The sequence below is a fragment of the Anolis sagrei genome, chromosome 9 (assembly GCF_037176765.1).
Source record: "Anolis sagrei isolate rAnoSag1 chromosome 9, rAnoSag1.mat, whole genome shotgun sequence".
NCBI lineage: Eukaryota > Metazoa > Chordata > Lepidosauria > Squamata > Dactyloidae > Anolis > Anolis sagrei.
The window spans coordinates 6,895,129-6,914,552 of NC_090029.1; the positions used below are offsets into that span (position 1 = coordinate 6,895,129).

A 19,424-nucleotide genomic window follows, 5' to 3' on the forward strand; every position below is an offset into this window, starting at 1 on the left:
TGCCAAATTGGGTCCAGTGAATGAAAATACATCTTGCATTCCAGATATTTACATGACAATTCATAACGCTAGCAAAATGACAGAAGTAGCAACAAAAATAATTTTATAGTTGGGGGTCACCACAACATGAGGAACTGGATTAAGGGGTTGCGGCATTAGGAAGGTTGAGAACCACTGCCTTAAAGGGACTTTTATTTCAATTTTCAGTCCCTGTTGTGTTTTGACCCCTTATGGCAAACAGCAGTAAAAGATAAGTAAAGCCACGCAAATAAGTCCAGCATGACCGCTTCTCCTTTGACAGTTCGATTCAACACTCTGGTTCTTCTGTGCTTAATGTATGTTGATGGATAATAGCTCCCCCGAGGACACAAATGTTGAAAAGTTACATAAATGTCTTTCAAAGTGTAGCTGGAGCCCCAATGGGAGAAGGCGAGAGTGAAAAACAAGCCCTAGGAATAAGGTATTTAGGAAGCGTCTTTGGTTGGGGCTCTCTTGCTTTCCTTTCCTACCAAACGTAGCTTTTGATAAGGCATTTCTTTCTTAAGTTGACATTCATATGCAAACAGATGGGCAATCTTTGACTGATAACTTCAAAATAGTTCATAGGATGCCGAAAAGCTAATACATAATCTGTCTGTCTATGACAGTGATGGCGAACCTATGACACGCGTGTCAGTAGTGACACGCGTAGCCATTTCTACTGACACGCGCCCTCCGGATATTATTTGTTTATTTATTTTATGTCATTTTAAAAAATAAATAGGAAAGAAATTATTATTTTGCAATGTTACCTAAATATTAAGGAGTTTCATATTTCAACTGAATGATAAATACTATTACTTTGCTATATTATTCAAATATTAAAATGCATTAAATTAAATGTCAAATTTAAAAATATTTAATTATTAATATTTAGGTAACATTGCAAAATAATATTGGTTTATTTAATTATTAAGTAAACGAATATTATTTTGCATTGTTTCCTAAATATTAAGGAGTTACATATTTAAATTAAATTAAATGATAAATAATACTTTGCTGTATTACTCAGATATTTCAGAATGCCTTAAATGAAATGGTAAATTGAATTTTAATTTGACATTTAATTTAATGCATTTTAATTTAATGCATTTTAAATATTTTTAATATATGCCTTTATATATATATACATACATACACACATATATATATGTCTTAAATGAAATGGTAAATTAAATATCAAAATATTATTTTGCAATGTTACTTTATTATTATTGCATTATTATTATTAGAAATACATTAAACAGCATATTAAATGCTAGAAACGCAGATGACACACAACTCTACTACTCCTTTCCACCTAACTCCAAGGAGGCTTCTCAGGTGCTAGACAAGTGCCTGGCCGCTGTGTCAATCTGGATGAGGAAGAACAAGCTGAAGATCAATCCCGATAAGACAGAGGTCCTCTTGGTCGATCGTAAGCCGGATCGGGGTATAGGGTGGTTACCTGTGTTGGACGGGGTTACACTCCCCCTGAAACCTCAGGTCCGCAGTTTGGGTGTCCTCCTGGATTCTTCGCTTACACTTGAGGCTCAGGTGTCGGCGGTATCCGGGAGGGCTTTTGCGCAACTGAGACTCGTGCGCCAACTGCGACCATACCTCGTGAAGGCTGATCTGGCCGGGGTGGTCCATGCCTTGGTCACCTCTAGAATGGACTACTGCAATGCGCTCTACGTGGGGCTACCCTTGAAGACGGCTCGGAAACTGCAGCTGGTCCAACGTGCAGCAGCCAGAATGCTAACTGGAGCTCATTATCAAGAGAGGTCTACCCCTCTGTTCAAGGAGCTCCACTGGCTGCCTTTCATCTTCCGAGCCCAATTCAAGGTGCAGGTGCTCACCTATAAAGCCCTAAACGGTTTGGGACCACCCTACCTGCGTGACCGTATCTCCATCTACGAACCTACACGCTCGCTTCGATCATCTGGGGAGGCCCTGCTCGTGATCCCGCCTGCGTCGCAAGCGCGTTTGGTGGGGACGCGGGACAGGGCCTTCTCCGTGGCGGCCCCCCGACTCTGGAACGCCCTCCCAAAAGATCTCCGACAGGCCCCTACACTAGCAGTTTTCAAAAGGAACCTGAAAACTTGGCTGTTCCGTTGTGCCTTCCCGGATTAGGAACCCCCATCCCAAGTCCTAATAGCACTTTAGCACAGTTAATATTGCTGCACACCGTACTTTAAGCCCGACGTCCTTCCTACCATTTCAGCACTTTTAACCTTGTACCTCTCACCGGCCGAACCAGTTTTTAATATTGTCCCGATGTATAGTTACTGTTGTATTGCTAATTCTGATTTGATTTGTTTTGCTTTTAATTTGCTTTGTTATTGTTTGTTATGTTTCTATTGTATTGTGTTGTGGCTTCGGCCTGTGTAAGCCGCATCGAGTCCTTCGGGAGATGCTCGCGGGGTACAAATAAAGTTAATAATAATATAATAATAATAGAAATACATTTAAATTAATTTAAAAATAAATAATATTTTGTTGGGTTTTAAAATTATATTTTTATTAAACACTCCAAAAAGGATATTATTTACATAAAGAGAGGTAGAACAACATGATAAGAGAGAAAGTGGGAATTACAATTATATATTTTTTGTTATTTAAACTAAATATTGCGAAATTATGAATTATGCTCAGTTTTTTTGGCGAATTTTGACACACCACACTCAAAAGGTTGCCCATCACTGGTCTATGATATAAACTCCATATCAGTGGGGATACGTTCCTGGACTTTTTGTAGCAAAACCATGAGATGAAAGACTTCTGGACCATGAATATCATGATGGATCTCAAAGAAAGACTGTCAATGAAACCATAGCTACTAGTCATGTAGATATAGGAATCATTATAATCCATTTATCCATCTATCAATCTCTATATCTACATCATCTATCTATCTACTTATTTATTTATTTATTTATTTGCTATACTTGTATACCGCCGTTTCTCAGCCCAGGTGGCGACTCAACGCGGTTTACAACAACTTATAACAAACAACAGTATACAGTTTAAAAGCATAAAAACATAATCCACAATACATATATCAATGAACAATCCAATTCATCTCTTGACTAAAATCGCGATCCAGTTTTGTCGTCCAAATTGCCAGTCCTTCAATCATTACACTTATTGCACTGAGTTAACCGAACGCCTGCTCGAACATCCAGGTTTTTAGTCTTTTCCGGAAAACCATCAATGAGGGGGCTGATCTTACCTCCATGGGGAGGGCGTTCCATAGCCGCGGGGCCACCACAGAAAAGGCCCTGTCTCTCATCCCCGCCAGCCGCACCTGTGAAGCAGGCGGGATAGAGAGCAGGCCCCCCCCCCAGAAGATCTTAGGGTTCTGGTGGGCGGATAGGCTGAGATACGTTCGGATAGGTAAGTTGGGCCAGAACCGTTTAGGGCTTTAAAGGCCAGCGCCAGCACTTTGAATTGAGCCCGGTAGCAGATCGGCAGCCAGTGGAGCTGGTGCAGCAGAGGAGTTGTATGCTCCCTGCGCTCCGCTCCTGTTAGTATCATGGCTGCCGAGCGTTGGACTAATTGAAGCTTCCGGGCCGTCTTCAAAGGCAACCCCACATAGAGAGCGTTGCAGTAGTCTAAACGGGATGTAACCAGAGCGTGGAATACATCTACTAATGTATTGTTATCTCTGTATCATCTATCTTATTGCGCCTATCTACCTCTAAATATCTATAATCTACCTATCTATTAGGGTTGGTTGATCCAAGTCGTAAGTTTCTTAACTCGTAATGAAATTGTAAATAAATTACCTTTTGAAGCGATATCGACGCGTTTCGGCAACCCGGAAGTGTTTTTGCCATATCGAAGCTGCGTCCGCCATCTTCCTTACGACTTCTGCCAGTGAATCGTAAATGCTGAGGGTGTGGCCTTCAGGAATAGCTGGTCTTACCCACGCCCACCTCCTTCCTCTTTGCATCGGCGGCTTTGCGAGGTGGGCTTTGCGAGGTGGCTGTGGCTACCTCCCTGGCGACAAGCGGCGATGCGGAAGAGCTGGGCGAAGCCACGCCCACCTCGCAAAGCTCACCTTGCAAAGCCGCCGATGCAAAGAGGAAGGAGGTGGGCGTGGGTAAGAACAGCTGTTCCTGAAGGTCACGCCCCTAGCGACCTCCAAGGAGAGCTGTGCTTGGCCACGCCCACCTCTCCCTTCTGCATGGAAGCTCATGGCAAGGGAAGGAAGGGAAACTGCGAGATTTTAATGGTTCTGGAGGGAGGGAGGGGCACCTTCCATTAACGAAACAAAGGAAGTGATTAGTATTTCCTGGTATTTCCGATCTTTTTTTTCAAGAAAATTTCGGAAATAATTTCAAAATCGAACTGCCAGCGCCCCCTATATACAAAACGAGTTTAGTACCATTTTTTTGATCAATCTATCGCTATATCATATCTGTCTCCACCTACCTACCTATCTATCTATCATATATCCTCTGATCTTACCTACCTATCATGTATCTATCTGTGTACCTACCCACTAGGCATGGATAGAGCCATGTCGGATTACTCGCTATTTGTAATTTTGTTAAAGTTACCTTTTTGAAGCAATTTCGAAGCATTTTTAATACCTGGATGTCCCTTTGCCCTTCCGAAGCTTTTTCTGCCATTTTTGTTATGACTCAAGAAGTGATTCAGAAATGATTCAGCGTATTTTCAGCTCTCTAGTCTGCCAGGAAGCTGGGAGGCTCTTTGCCTTCCCTCCCAGCCAATCGGGAGAAGTTTTGGGGCGTGGAGAGTTTTGGCACAGGCAGCCATTGCTATATATAAAGGGGAGCACATGGCTCAGAGGCTCATTTGGAGCCGGGAAGGGAAGGGAGAAGGGAAAAGGGGAATGGGAAAGACAAAGACTAAGGGAAGGGAGGTTGTGTTGAAGGGAGGTTGGAAGAAGCATCCTTCCAATAATAATGGAGTAAAAATAATAAATGTAATAATAATAATAATAATAATAATAATAATAATAATAATAATGGTTGTTGTAGGTTTTTTCGGGCTATATGGCCATGGTCTAGAGGCATTCTCTCCTGATGTTTTGCCTGCATCTATGGCAAGCATCCTCAGAGGTAGACCTCACAACCTCTGAGGATGCTTGCCATAGATGCAGGCGAAACGTCAGGAGAGAATGCCTCTAGACCATGGCCATATAGCCCGAAAAAACCTACAATAACACAGTGATTCCAGCCATGAAACCTTCGACAATAATAATAATAATAATAATAATAATAATAATAATACAGCCAGCATAGTGATCTTGTTTGCTCTGTACTAATCTTGTTATGTTTCAAATAATAATAAAATAATGGAAATTTAATACAACAATAATAGAGTAAAATGATAACTGTAACAACAACAACAGCAACAACAACGAGTAAAATAATAAATAACCTTGATTCGAGTATAAGCCGAGGGAGACTTTTTCAGCCTAAAAAAGGGCTGTAAAACTAGGCTTATACTCGAGTATATACAGTATTTTACTCTATTAGTTTATTACATTTATTATTTTACTCTATTTATTATTACATTTTTATTTATATAGCTACTTTAGAAATACTTTAGAAACGAAACGCCAGCTCCCTCCAGTTTAATAATGACTTACGAAGCATTTTTAATAATGACTTACAAAGCATTTTTAATGGAGTAAAATAATAAATGTAATAATAATAATAATAATAATAATAATAATAATAATAATAATACAGCCAGCATAGTGATCTTGTTTGCTCTGTACTAATCTTGTTATGTTTCAAATAATAATAAAATAGGAGGAATTTAATAATTACAACAATAATAAAGCAAAATGATAACTGTAACAACAACAACAGCAACAACAGAGTAAAATAATAAATAAACTTGATTCGAATATAACCCGAGGGGGACTTTTTCAGCCTAAAAAAAGGGCTGAAAAACTAGGCTTATTACTCGAGTATATACAATATTTTACTCTATTATTTTATTACATTTATTATTTCACTCTATTTATTATTACATTTTTATTTATTTTAGATACTTTAGAAATACTTCAGAAATGAAACACCAGCTCTCTCCAGTTTAATAATGACTTACGAAGCATTTTCAAAGGATTGCACATAATAATAATAATAATAATAATAATAATAATAATAAACCTTTATTTGTACCCCGCTACCATGTCCCGCAGGACTAGGTCCGGCTTATAAGAGGCCGAGTAGCCCTAGTATCTTTCAGTCTACTCATTTATCCACCTGCCACCATCTATTGACATGCACATTTCTTTTCTCTGTTTCCTCAGAGGCAGGAATAAGAATCCCATTGGACCTGGGAAGTATGGCTATGGGAAAGTGCCCTATATAGTCCCGCTGCAGACAGACACGGGTCAAGCGCCGCAGAAATCCCGGAGGAAGAGGCAGGTGAGCCAACCGCAGAATGTTGGCATGCCATTGGCTCAACCTTCACACCCATCCCATCGCCAGAGAAGTTTGTACCAGGACGACCGCAGACCTCCTCTGTCTAGACCTCAACCTGGAAGCGGTTCATTTTACCAGCCGGCTGCCTCTCACTTCCAGACCTTCCCAGTCGCTCAGAGTTTGTTTCACGATACGGACCTGAACGGCCGTCTTCCAGGGTCTCGACAGTCAGTCCAAAGCCAAGCATCTCCGCAAAGGGCGGCCGTGATCGTCTGCACCGGAGCCTACAAACAGTACAAGCTCTGCAACACAAACGTAAGTGTTGTCTTCTTCCCTCTTTCACTTTGGAGACTGGGACTTGTAGTTTAATAATAATAATAATAATAATAATAATTATTATTATTTATTTAACTTGTATACCGCTACTCCCAATTTGGCTCGGAGCAGTTTATTTATTTATTAATTATTTATTTATTTACTGCGCTTGTAGACCGCCGTTCTCAGCCCTAGGGCGACTCACGGCGGTGTACAACATATAAAAACAATTTACAATAAAGGCAATATCACAAACAACAATAACAACATCACTATCAATAATACAATTACACTAAATCATTCGCGACGTCTCATCATAGAATCACAATCCAATCTCGTTATCCATATTCCGTTCCAATCATCATTGCCAATTGTTGTAGCACTTAGTCAAACGCCTTCTCAAACAACCACGTCTTTAGTCTCTTGCGGAATGTCATAAGGGAGGGCGCCTGTCTGATGTCTACAGGGAGGGTGTTCCACAGCCGGGGGGCCACCACCGAGAAGGCCCTATCCCTCGTTTCCGCCAGGCGTGCCTGTGAGGCAGGCGGGATCGAGAGAAGGGCCTCCCCAGACGATCTCAAGGTCCTCGTGGGCTCATAGGCCGAGATGCGGTCAGACAGGTATTTTGGGCCGGAACCGTTTAGGGCTTTGTAGGCCAACACCAGCACCTTGAATTGGGCCCGGTAGCAGATCGGCAGCCAGTGGAGCTGGGACAACAAGGGCGTTGTGTGCTCCCTGCGTCCCGCTCCTGTTAGTAACATGGCTGCCGCGCTGTTTACAGAAGCAGATTAAAACAATACAATTAGCTTTAAAATAACAATAACAAAAAATAGGCAGCGAGAACAGGCATAGTCCTGTTGCTCACCCGTCAAAAGCTTGCCGGAAAAGAAAAGTTTTACAGGCTTTCCGAAAAGCAAGTAGGTCTCGGATGGTTCGAGTTTCAACCGGCAAGGCATTCCATAAATAAGGGGCCACGATCGAGAAAGCTTTATGTCCAACGAGAGGCAGCCAGATTGCTCACCGGAGCGGCATACAGGGAGCATACCACCCCCCTGTTGTGTCATCTCCACTGGCTGCCGATCCAATTCCAAGCACAATTCAAAGTGCTGGTTTTGACCTACAAAACCCTATACGGTTCCGGCCCAGTGTATCTGTCCGAATGGATCCCCCTCTACGTCCCACCTTGGAGCTTAAGATCTTCTGGGGAGGCCCTGCTCTCGACTCCGCCGCTATCACAAGTGAGATTGGTGGGGACGAGGAGCAGGGCCTTCTTGGTGGTGGCCCCTCACCTGTGGAACTCACTCCCCGGGGAGATTAGATCAGCGACCTCCCTTTTTTCATTTAGAAAAAAATTGAAGACCTGGATGTGGGACCAGGCATTTGGACGGTCGGATAGCTAAAGAAAGACATTGATGATGAGCAGGAATGGATAAAACGAAATGAACCTACGGAACTCTGAAAACGCTGAGCATAGGATTAATCTATTATTGTGTTTTGTATTACTGTGTATTGATGATTTTAATTTTGTTAATCGTTTTAAGTGTTTTGTATGTTTGATATGGGCATCGAATTGTGCCTTTTCCTGTAAGCTGCACTGAGTCCCCCCTCGGGGGTGAGAAGGGCGGGGTATAAGTAACTGAAATAAATAAATAAATAAATAAATATGCCTAGTACATGACAATTGATAAGTCCGGATGTTAGGGACTGCAAGCAGATTTTGGTCTTCAGACCGGAGTAATCTCTGGGGTTGGTAGGGGGATAAGCGGGCCCTCAGGTACGCCGGCCCCAGACCATGGTAGGCCTTAAAGGTTAGTACCAGCACCTTGAAAGTAATCCGGTACTCAATCGGAAGCCAGTGCAGCTGTTGGAGAATTGGGGTGATATGACACCTCACTGGCACCCCAGCGAGAAGACGAGCCGCTGCATTTTGCACCAGCTTCAGTTTCCGGATCACGGACAAAGGAAGGCCAATGTAGAGGGCGTTACAGTAGTCAAGCCTCGAGATGACCGTCGCCTGGATCACTGTAGCCAGGTCGTTCCTAGATAGGAAGGAAACCAGTCGCCTAGCCTGACGTAGATGGAAAAACACAGATCTGCTCACAGCAGAGACCTGGGCCTCCATTGTGAGCAGAGGGTCCAATAAGACACCAAGGCTTTTTACAGAAGGTGACGGACGTAGTGTCTCGCCATCCAGGGTAGGCAGCTGGATCTCCCTCCCACCCGGACGGCCCAGCCAAAGGATCTCCGTCTTCGCTGGGTTCACCCTCAACCTACTGGCACGCAACCATCCAGTAACAGCCTCAAGGCACTGATGGGAATTTTCGGGTACGGAGTCCGGCCGGCCCTCCATCCTCAGAATGAGCTGAGTGTCGTCAGCGTACTGGTGGCACTCAAGCCCAAAGCTTCTCACCAGTCGGGCAAGTGGTCGCATATAGATGTTAAATAACAGAGGAGAGAGAATGGCTCCCTGCGGGACCCCGCTCCATTTCTCCCAGGGGGACTCGGGGCGGCTTACATGAGGCCACGCCCATCAATACAATAAACACAGTATTACACAAAAACATATCAAAATACAAAAAAATGCAAAAACCAATATAATAGACAACACAGCAATATGAAATCAGACACCAAAACACAGAAAAATTTCACTGGGCAGGACCAATTCAAGAATAAAAATGTAAAATTTAGAAACACTGGGAGATAGGGCAATGTAAAATTGTCATGAAGGGGGGATCCAGGGACGAGGAAGGATTTAATTGCACGAACCATAAAATAAAGTGCTTCCGAGGTCATTTTGGTCGGGGACAGGGAGTGTCCTACATTCAATCATTGAAGGCACATTGGAATAACCAGGTTTTCAGGTTCCTCCTGAAGATTGCCAGTGTAGGGGCTTGCCTCGGTCACCCACACTTTTTCTATGAGCCGGTGGAGTTGTTGTGTCAGCTCAGGTCCTCCCTCTTTAAAGATTTCAGCAGGGATCCCATCAGGTCCGCTGGCTTTGTTATTTTTTTTGTTGGCTGATGGCATTGCAGAAAGAGAAATTGGGGACATGGGGAAAATGAGAGTCTGAAAGAGCACAAAGGGAGTGCTGCAAAAAACCCAGATCTGCCAAACAACAATAGCAACAACCATAGCAGCAATGACGACAAAGGTGTTCAAACATCTGAGCTAGTGGGTGAGACAAGCTACCCTCACATGCTCCAACGGGTTGCTACCACTGTTGAGCATTTATACAATAAACTGCTGGCTTTGTTATTTTTTTGTTGGCTGATAGCATTGCTGATTTCTTCCAAATTAGAGAGTGCTGCAAGCTCATCCTTGGTTTGTTGATGTGGGATTTCTGAGAGAACCTCTTTGGCCACATTGGAGCTGCGGTTCAGGAGGCTTTGGTAGTGTTCTTTCCAACGTAGTGCAATTGATTTTTGGTCCTTAAAGAGTTTGGTTCCATCTGATGAGCGTAGAGGCTGTATGCCATGGTTTCTTGATCCATAGATGACCTTTGTGGCTTTGAAAAATCCCTGAGCATCATGGGTATCTGCCAAGTGTTGGATTTCTTCGGCCTTCTTTGTCCACCAGATGTTCTTGAGTCTCTTGTTTTTCTTTGGATCTCAGCTTTTGCGCTGGCGTAGATCTTTTTCTTAGCAGCACAGTTGATGTCTCTCTTCCATGTTTGGAAGGCTTTCCTTTTCTTGTCAATTAGCTGTTGGATCTCATTGTCATTTTCGTCTATCCTACTCAGCCAACGAGGGATCACCTAAGTAAGTAAGTAAGTAAGTAAGTAAGTAAGGGGGCTTACCAGAGCCGGGGGGCCACTACAGAGAAGGCCCTCTCTCTCGTCCCCACAAGTCGTGCTTGCGATGCGGGCGGGAGCGAGAGAAGGGCCTCTCTGGAAGATTAAAGAGGTGGTAAGGGTTGGTAGATGGAGATGTGGTCACACAGGTAGGTGGGTCCCAACCCGTTCAGGGCTTTGTAGGTCAAAACCTGCACCTTGAATTGGGCCTGGAAAATAAAGGGCAGCCAGTGGAGCTCCTTAAACAGGAGGGTTGACCGCTCTCTGTAATTCGCACCAGTTAATAATCTGGCTGCCGCCCATTGGACCAATTGGAATTTCTGGGCCGTCTTCAAGGGCAGCCCCACATAGAGCGCATTGCAGTAGTCCAATCTAGAGGTAACTAAAGCGTGGACCACCATGGCCAAATCCGACTTCACAAGGTACGGTCGCAGTTGGCTCACGAGCTTCAATTGTGCGAAGGCCCTCCTGGCCACCGCTGATGCCTGAGCTTCAAGCGTCAACGCTGAGTCTAGGAGGACACTCAAGCTGCGGACCTGTGACTTCAGGGGAAGTGCAACCCCGCCAAGCACAGGTTGCCACCCTATACCTCGATCCAGCCTACAATCGACCAGGAGGACCTCTGTCATGTCAGGATTGATCCTCAGCTTGTTCCTCCTCATCCAGACAGCCACAGCGGCCAGGCACTCATCCAGCACCCGAGGGGCTTCCTTGGAATTAGGTGGAAAGGAGTAGTAGAGTTGGGCGTCATCCGCATAGAGATGGCACCGAACTCCGAACTCTGGATGACCTCTCCCAGCGTTCATGTAGATGTTAAAAAGCATGTTTGACAAAGCCTTTAGCCTTCTCTGCCTCATCAAATTACAATTCCTAGAATTCTATTACATTGAATGTTTGCCATATATGTGTACACTGAGTCCCCTGTGGGGTGAGAAGGCAGGTCCAGTGGTGTTAAACTGCATTCATTCTACAATGCAGATCAGTGTTTCTCAAGCTTCCTAATTCCGCGATCCCTTAATGCCGTTCCACATATTATGGTGACTCCCCAACCATAACATTATTTTCGTTGCTACTTCATAACTATCATTTTGCTACTGTTATGAATTGTAATGTAAACACCTGATATGCAGGATGTATTTTCATTCACTAGACCAAATTTAGCACAAATCCACGATACACCCACATTTGAATACTGGTGGAATTTGGGGGAGGGATTGATTTTGTCATTTGGGAGTTGTAGTTGCTGGGATTTATAGTTCACCTACAATCAAAGGGTATTCTGAAATCTACCAATCTTGGCACACAGAACTCCCATGACCAACTGAAAATACTGGATAGGTTTGATGGGCATTGACCTTGAGTTTTGGAGTTGTAGTTCACCCACATCCAGGGAGCACTGTGGACTCAAACAATGATAGAGCTGGACCAGACTTGGTATTGATACTCAATATGTCCCAAAGTGAACACTGGTGAAGTTTGGAGGAAATAGACCTAGACATTTGGGAGTTGTAGTTCCTGGGATTTATAGTTCACCTACAATCAAGGAGCATTCCGAACTCCACCAACGACAGAATTGGGGCAAACACAGAGGAGGGCGACTAAAATGGTCAAGAGTCTGGAGAACAAGCCCTATAAGGAGCGGCTTAAGGAGCTGGGCATGTTTAGCCTGAAGAAGAGATGGCTGAGAGGAGATATGATAGCCATGTATAAATATGTGAGAGGGAGGAGGGAGCAAGCTTGTTTTCTGCTTCCTTAGAGACTAGGACGCGGAACAATGGCTTCAAACTACAAGAGAGGAGATTCCATCTGAACATGAGGAAGAACTTCCTGACTGTGAGAGCCGTTCCGCAGTGGAACTCTCTGCCCCAGAGTGTGGTGGAGGCTCCTTCTTTGGAAGCTTTTAAACAGAGGCTGGATGGCCATCTGTCAGGGGTGATTTGAATGCAATATTCCTGCTTCATGGCAGGGGGTTGGACTGGATGGCCCATGAGGTCTCTTCCAACTCTTTGATTCTATGATTCTATGAAACAGGCTGGATGGCCATCTGTCAGGGGTGATTTGAATGCAATATTCCTGCTTCATGGCAGGGGGTTGGACTAGATGGCCCATGAGGTCTCTTCCAACTCTTTGATTCTATGATTCTATGATTCTATGAAACAGGCTGGATGGCCATCTGTCAGGGGTGATTTGAATGCAATATTCCTGCTTCATGGCAGGGGGTTGGACTGGATGGCCCACGAGGTCTCTTCCAACTCTTTGATTCTATGATTCTATGAAACAGAGGCTGGATGGCCATCTGTCAGGGGTGATTTGAATGCAATATTCCTGCTTCTTGGCAGGGGGTTGGACTGGATGGCCCACGAGGTCTCTTCCAACTCTTTGATTCTATGTTTCTATGAAATGAACTTGCCTCAGAGCCTGGGAAGCCTGCATTATTCCCCCTCCTTCTCTGTCCTCTCCAAGGAACATCGGCTGGGGCAGTAATTTAATTTACTAGCCAAGACGTTTTGAGGACCTCCGTCGGCATCCAGAGAACACTACCTTTTTTCCTTCTAGTTGGAACATTCCTCGAGGTTCATATAATTTATCAAGTGGGGAAAAAGAACTCCGTTAATTGGAATCCTGGTGTTGGGTCACTTCCCTCTGTGGATTCTGCTTGGGGCAGTTAATTAATTACAAATTAACTCAATCCGCCTTGGTCCATTAGGTCATTTCCTCATCATTCTATTTTTTATTATTTTTATTATTCCCACTCGCTTTCCTTGACTGACACTTTTGCATTGCGTGAGGCTTGAATAATTTTTTACTTTGCAAAATGAAAAAAAAATACATTGCCAAGATCAGTACTTTCCTCTCTTGGAGGGAGCAAAGGGGACGTTCTGGACAGTGATTTATGGTGATTTTACTCTTCAAAGTTTTTTAAGAGGGTGTGTTAAGTCATGGTATAAGTTAAAATTCCACCCCAAAAAACAGAGGAAGCGCCTGCTGATTGCTTACAATCTACAAACAAGACCCGGCAGGGTATGAAATTGGAACGGAAAGGAATAATTAAAGACAAATACAATTGTTTAGAAAAGGCCGCTAAAGTCAGTGGAAACTATTGAAGCTGGCCAAACGCACAGCAGAGACACAATCCGTTCCTATAGAAGGAACTATATAGAAGGAACCAGAATGACCTTCTGGCAAGGAAACTAGTCCAATGTGGACGAGGCAAAACTACGGTGAGGTGGACCTGTAATTGGTTAAATGGACGAACACAGAGAGTGCTCACTAATGCTTCCTCTTCATCTTGGAAAGAAGTGACGAGCGGAGTGCCGCAGGGTTCCGTCCTGGGCCCGGTCCTGTTCAGGATCTTTATTAATGACTTAGATGAAGGGCTAGAAGGCATGATCATCAAGTTTGCAGACGACACCAAATTGGGAGGGAGAGCCAATAGTCCAGAGGACAGGGGCAGAATTCAAAACAATCTTGACAGATTAGAGAGATGGGCCAAAACTAACAAAATGAAGTTCAACAGTGACAAATGCAAGATACTCCACTTTGGCAGAAAAAACAAAATGCAGAGCCCCACCCGCAGCCAAGCAAAGCTTAGGATGCGGGAGGGCATTTTGAATTACCCCATGAAGGAGGCAGACTTGGTTTGGGCCAGGTGGTTGCTGGCCCATGCATGTGAGGGGGCGGAGCAGAAAGTTGGGTGAGGCTGCTCTGTTCTTCTTTCAGTTTCCTTTGGACGGCGTGAGAAGAGGTTGTGCCTGAGAAAGTCAGCTTCTGGTCTGGCCTTCTTCAGAGGACTGGATCTCTTCTTCCAGGCTGGTTTGTGTGGGGATGGGAGGGGGTGAGTTGGGTGGCTGCTCCTTTCTTGGGTGGCTCCAGTGGCACTGGCAGCACCTTGGTTTCCCCCCCCCCCTTTAAGGAGCCTTTCCAGGACTGCCCACCTCCTTCCTTGCCCCTCAGAGGCCTGCAGCCCCTTCTGCCTCCAGGCTTCTTCCTTCCTTGGAGGGCCTTCTTTGGGCCTGCCCTCTCTTGCAGCAGTGCCAGAGAGCCCACTCTTCCCTCTGCGTGCCTCTGGGAGGAAGTGTGTGTGTCCTTCTCCACCCCACTCCCTGTGGAGAGGCCTTTCTGGTAGGACTTCCTTTGGAGGGGCCCCTGGGTGCTTCTCTTGCCCCTTTAGAGGCTCACCCTCCTTTGCAGTGGCCAGCAGCTCCCTGGGCTTTCACAGTGCCAACTGCTCCTGGGAGGAAGGCCTGTTTGTTGGGGGGGGGGGGGACAAATCTGCCTGGGGAGTGCCCCTGTTTGCTGCTCTAATTATACCCCTGCTATTTTGCCCCCTTCCCCCTCAAAAAAAAAAAATATTATAGTTATTCCACACTTTCTGCCCCACTAACATTGATAGGATAGCTATAATTGATTTTGGGCCTAACCACATGGCCAGGAGAAAGCCTGCCTGGTAGTGTGGCGGCCATTTTGTTCTAATACCTTTGCTTGGGAAGGCGGCCATTTTGTTTTGGGCCTATTCTCTGAACAGCAGGGACCCTGTTTGGTAGTAGGGTGGCCATTTTGTAGTATCTTTATGGAAGCCTGACCTACTGGCAGCCATTTTGTTTCATCAAACTTACCATTTTCATTGCATTTGGCAGACGGTGCCATTAGAGCATAGGGCATCAATTAGGGATTGACTTCTTTATTTCCTGGGCCCCTCTGCTTCAGCAGGTAAACACATTCGTGGAGAAAACACATTCTGAGGGCAGGGGGGCCCTGCTGCCCAGGAGGTGGGCACTACTGCCCTGAAGCAGTTGCTGGGCCGCAGGGGACTACACCGGTTCAACAGGTTGCTGCTGGGGGGGCTGCACCATTGCCCCAGCTGCCTGCACAGAGGTTTCAACAGGGCACTCACCAGAGTGCAGGTGCAGCTACACTCCAGCTTCAATCCTTTGCAGGGCCAGCAATATTGAACTCCTCATGGTCCTCTCAATATTTTACAATCCTGGGAGCAGCAGTGGTGGGCTTGGCCCTGGGGAAGTGTGCGGGCCCCTGTGGCTCCTGTGGTGCCTTTGCAGGTGCCTCAGACTCCTGCTTACCCTACAATACTACCATCACTGCCTCAGGCTCCTTCCTATTTTCAGGTGCCACCAACGGTGCCCCAGGCTTCTGTCATTTCTAGCACCAAGGCTTCTGCATTACTATCTCCAGTGCCTCAGACTGTTACCCATTCTCAGGTGGCACCAACAGTGCCTCAGTTGCCTGCCTTTTCTGGAGCAGTGGCCCCTGCCAGAGTACCTACAGTGCCTCAGTTTGCACCAGTGGTGTCTCATGTGCCTGCCTTTTTGGTTCCAATGGCCTCTACAGCAGCATTATCAGCACCCCAGGCCCCGACATATTCTTAGATGGCACCTACTGTGCTTCAGACCCCACCTTATGTAGGTGTTACCCCCTTGGTTCCTATGGCAATAGGCACACAACCGAGCTCGGTGGCAGGCCCTGGGTCACTTTCTGTTGGAAATGCTCTGGCAGGCCCGTCATCAACAGTAACATCAGGTGGTGCCATTGCACACACAAAGCCACCAGTGGAGCTTAGCCTGGAGTGTTGGTTTATGGGCAGGGCTGGGTGTGACAACAGCTCACCTTGCAAGCCTACTCGGCCATCCCACGAGGTAACCTGACTATGGAGCTAGGAGATCAGCTTATTCAGAGAACAATTGATAAAAGTTTGAAGGATATGTTGATGAGTATGTGAGTATGTCAATATATTCTCATTATTACACAGGAAGGTAATAAAAATAATAAAAATAAAAAAAATACTGGGAGCAACTGGATGACAAAGAATGAGAAGAGGTAAAGAAACAGAAGGTATATAGATCCTGGCGTAACTGGTTAGCAAGTTAGGTTATTTACATGGGAGTCATTGTCAGGGTACAGCAAGGGTTGGCTTACACCTTGACCTAATACTTAGATATTATACAGAAAGCTTATACAGACTATCAAGGACCCGCATGGCTCTCCCACGATGAGTCTTTTCATTGAAGGCTGCCTCCTTTCCTACTTTGCCAAGGGATAGGCCATTTCCTGAGATGTGGATGAGGATCATGAACCCTGCCCGCCTCATGCTAGGGGACAGGGCCCACAGTGGCCATTTGTTGGAAAGGACTAGTTTTTCCCCTAGCAATGCTAGTTTCAAACAAGGGGACCAAAATAAATGCTGCTGGGAATTTGGGATTCAAGATTGTTGCAATAGAAAGACGGGGGTACCCAAACCCAACCAAGAGTTTTGGGATCCATAATATATTAGAATGGCGGTCTTGGGAGTGGGCAAGATGAAAGATACTCGGGTGCCACTGAGGCCAGCCACCTTGAAGGGTTTGGCAAATGTTTGGCCTGGGAATTGTCATTCTCACTAAGAGGCCTTGCTTTTCCATGCTGCAGCTCTGACTGCTTTCTCTGGGGCCCTGCAGGTAAGCGAATTAATGATAAGATCATAGAGATGGCTCAGATAGGGCGTTGTCAATGCAGGATCTGGAGTTAGGGCCAGAATAGGCAATCTTGCATTTTCACTATTCCAAAACGGAGCAAACAGGTAAGGGGAACTAAAGTGCAGTTACTTACCTATGCTGATGAGAACTTGTGCCCTGTGAGAGCTCTTCATCGATACATAGAGGTAAGGGAAAGAGACTCGTGTATCCTTTTTAGGCATGTGGGCTCCCTCCCACTTACAAAATATCAATTCTGGAAAGTTACCTCACAGGCCCTACAAGTTTTGGGCTTGGGTGGGGTCAATTTTGGAACTTATTCCTTTGGATTGGGGCAGCGCTATGGCATGGGATTCAAAGACCAAGATGTTCAGCGCATGGGGAAATGGTGCTCAAAGGCATTTAAGCGTTGTAACAACCATTCAAGACAATGACTCAGTGATGATTGACCCCCTTCTTTTGTTTAGTTCACAGATGCAGATTGCTTCGCAGGCGTGTCCTCGTCTGTGCCCATAGCTTGGTTTTCTGGGGTGGAGAGACATGCCCATTGAAGTCACTTTGGGACCCAGTTGGGTCTGAGCGACCAGGTTATAGTTGACTGGTGGGGTAGAAGACGACTCCGATGCAGGGTGCTATTATCAATGTTATTCAAGGAGAGGTGGGGACCTCCTCATGATATGTAAATTGTACAGTTGGGGGACAATGATTCAGGTCTATTAAAGGAAAAGGCACTAATTTTTCAAGCCCCAAAAGATTTCAATTTCATCAGGCAACGGTGGCCTGGAGTTCTGATTGCATGGTCGACACTGTTGCCACGATTGCAGTGGCCAAGGGATTGTGATCCTAAGAAACTTGATTTGGCCAGGGGGAAGGTCAATTGGGAAATGAAGACTGCCATGGCGTGGATTGGGGGCTGTTTAGTCCTGCACCGAGAAATTGTGTCCATCAAGCCCAGAAAGATTTCAATCTCATCAGGCAATGGTGGCTTGGAGTTCTGATTACATGGTTGACGATGTTGCCATGATTGCAGTGGCCAAGGGATTGTGATCCCAAGAAACTCGATTTGGCCAGGGGAAAGGTCAATTAGGAAATGAAAACTGCCATGGGATTGTGATCCCAAGAAACTCGATTTGGCCAGGGGAAAGGTCAATTAGGAAATGAAAACTGCCATGGGATTGTGATCCCAAGAAACTTGATTTGGCCAGGGGGAAGGTCAATTAGGAAATGAAAACTGCCACGGGGTGGATTGGGGGCTGTTTAGTCCTCCACCGGGAAATTGTGTCCATCAAGCCCAGAAAGATTGCAATCTCTTCAGGCAATGGGGCTTGGAGTTCTGATTACATGGTCGACACGATTGCAGTGGCCAAGGGATTGTGATCCCAAGAAACTTGATTTGGCCAGGGGGAAGGTCAAGGGGAAATGAAAACTGCCATGGGGTGGATTGGGGGCTGTTTAGTCCTGCACCGAGAAATTGTGTCCATCAACCCCAGAAAGATTGCAATCTCATCAGGTAACGGTGGCTTGGAGTTCTGATTGCAGGGTTGGCACTGTTGCCACGATTGCAGTGGCCAAGGGATTGTGATCCCAAGAAACTCGATTTGGCCAGAAGGAAGGTCAATCGGGAAGTGGAAACTGCCATGGGGCAGATTGGGGGCTGTTTAGTCCTGCACCATCAAGCCCAGAAAGATTGCAATCTCATCAGGCAACGGTGGCTTGGAGTTCTGATTGCAGGGTTGGCACTGTTGCCACGATTGCAGTGGCCAAGGGATTGTGATCCCAAGAAACTCGATTTGGCCAGGGGAAGGTCAATTGGGAAATGAAAACTGCCATGGGGTGGATCAGGGGCTCTTTAGTCCTGCATCGAGAAATTGTGTTCATCATGCCCAGAAAGATTGCAATCTCATCAGGCAGCGGTGGCTTGGAGTTCAGATTGCATGGTTGGCACTGTTGCCATGATTGCAGTTGCCAAGGGATTGTGATCCCAAGAAACTCGATTTGGCCAGAAGGAAGGTCAATCGGGAAGTGGAAACTGCCATGGGGCAGATTGGGGGCTGTTTAGTCCTGCACCAAGAAATTGTGTCCATCAAGCCCAGAAAGATTGCAATCTCATCAGGCAACAGTGGCTTGGAGTTCTGATTGCAGGGTTGGCACTGTTGCCACGATTGCAGTAGCCAAGGGATTGTGATCCCTAGAAACTCGATTTGGCCAGGGGGAAGGTTAATTGGGAAATGAAAACTGCCATGGGGTGGATCAGGGGCTGTTTAGTCCTGCACCAAGAAATTGTGTTCATCAAGCCCAGAAAGATTGCAATCTCATCAGGCAACGGTGGCCTGGAGTTCGGATTGCATGGTTGACACCGTTGCCATGATTGCGGTGGCCAAGGGATTGGGATCCCAAGAAACTCGATTTGGCCAGAAGGAAGGTCAA

The 19,424-nt window shown here is 45.6% G+C and overlaps 1 protein-coding gene across 1 annotated transcript in view; it reads left to right on the plus strand.

The window, feature by feature from the left end:
- Window positions 1-19,424, plus strand: part of THSD4 (thrombospondin type 1 domain containing 4) — a 642,834-nt gene that overhangs the window by 92,335 nt on the left and 531,075 nt on the right. The window contains exon 5 of the mRNA XM_067471248.1: window positions 6,314-6,743. Within this exon, the coding sequence (XP_067327349.1) occupies window positions 6,314-6,743 (430 nt within the window). The remainder of the gene's footprint in view (window positions 1-6,313; window positions 6,744-19,424) is intronic.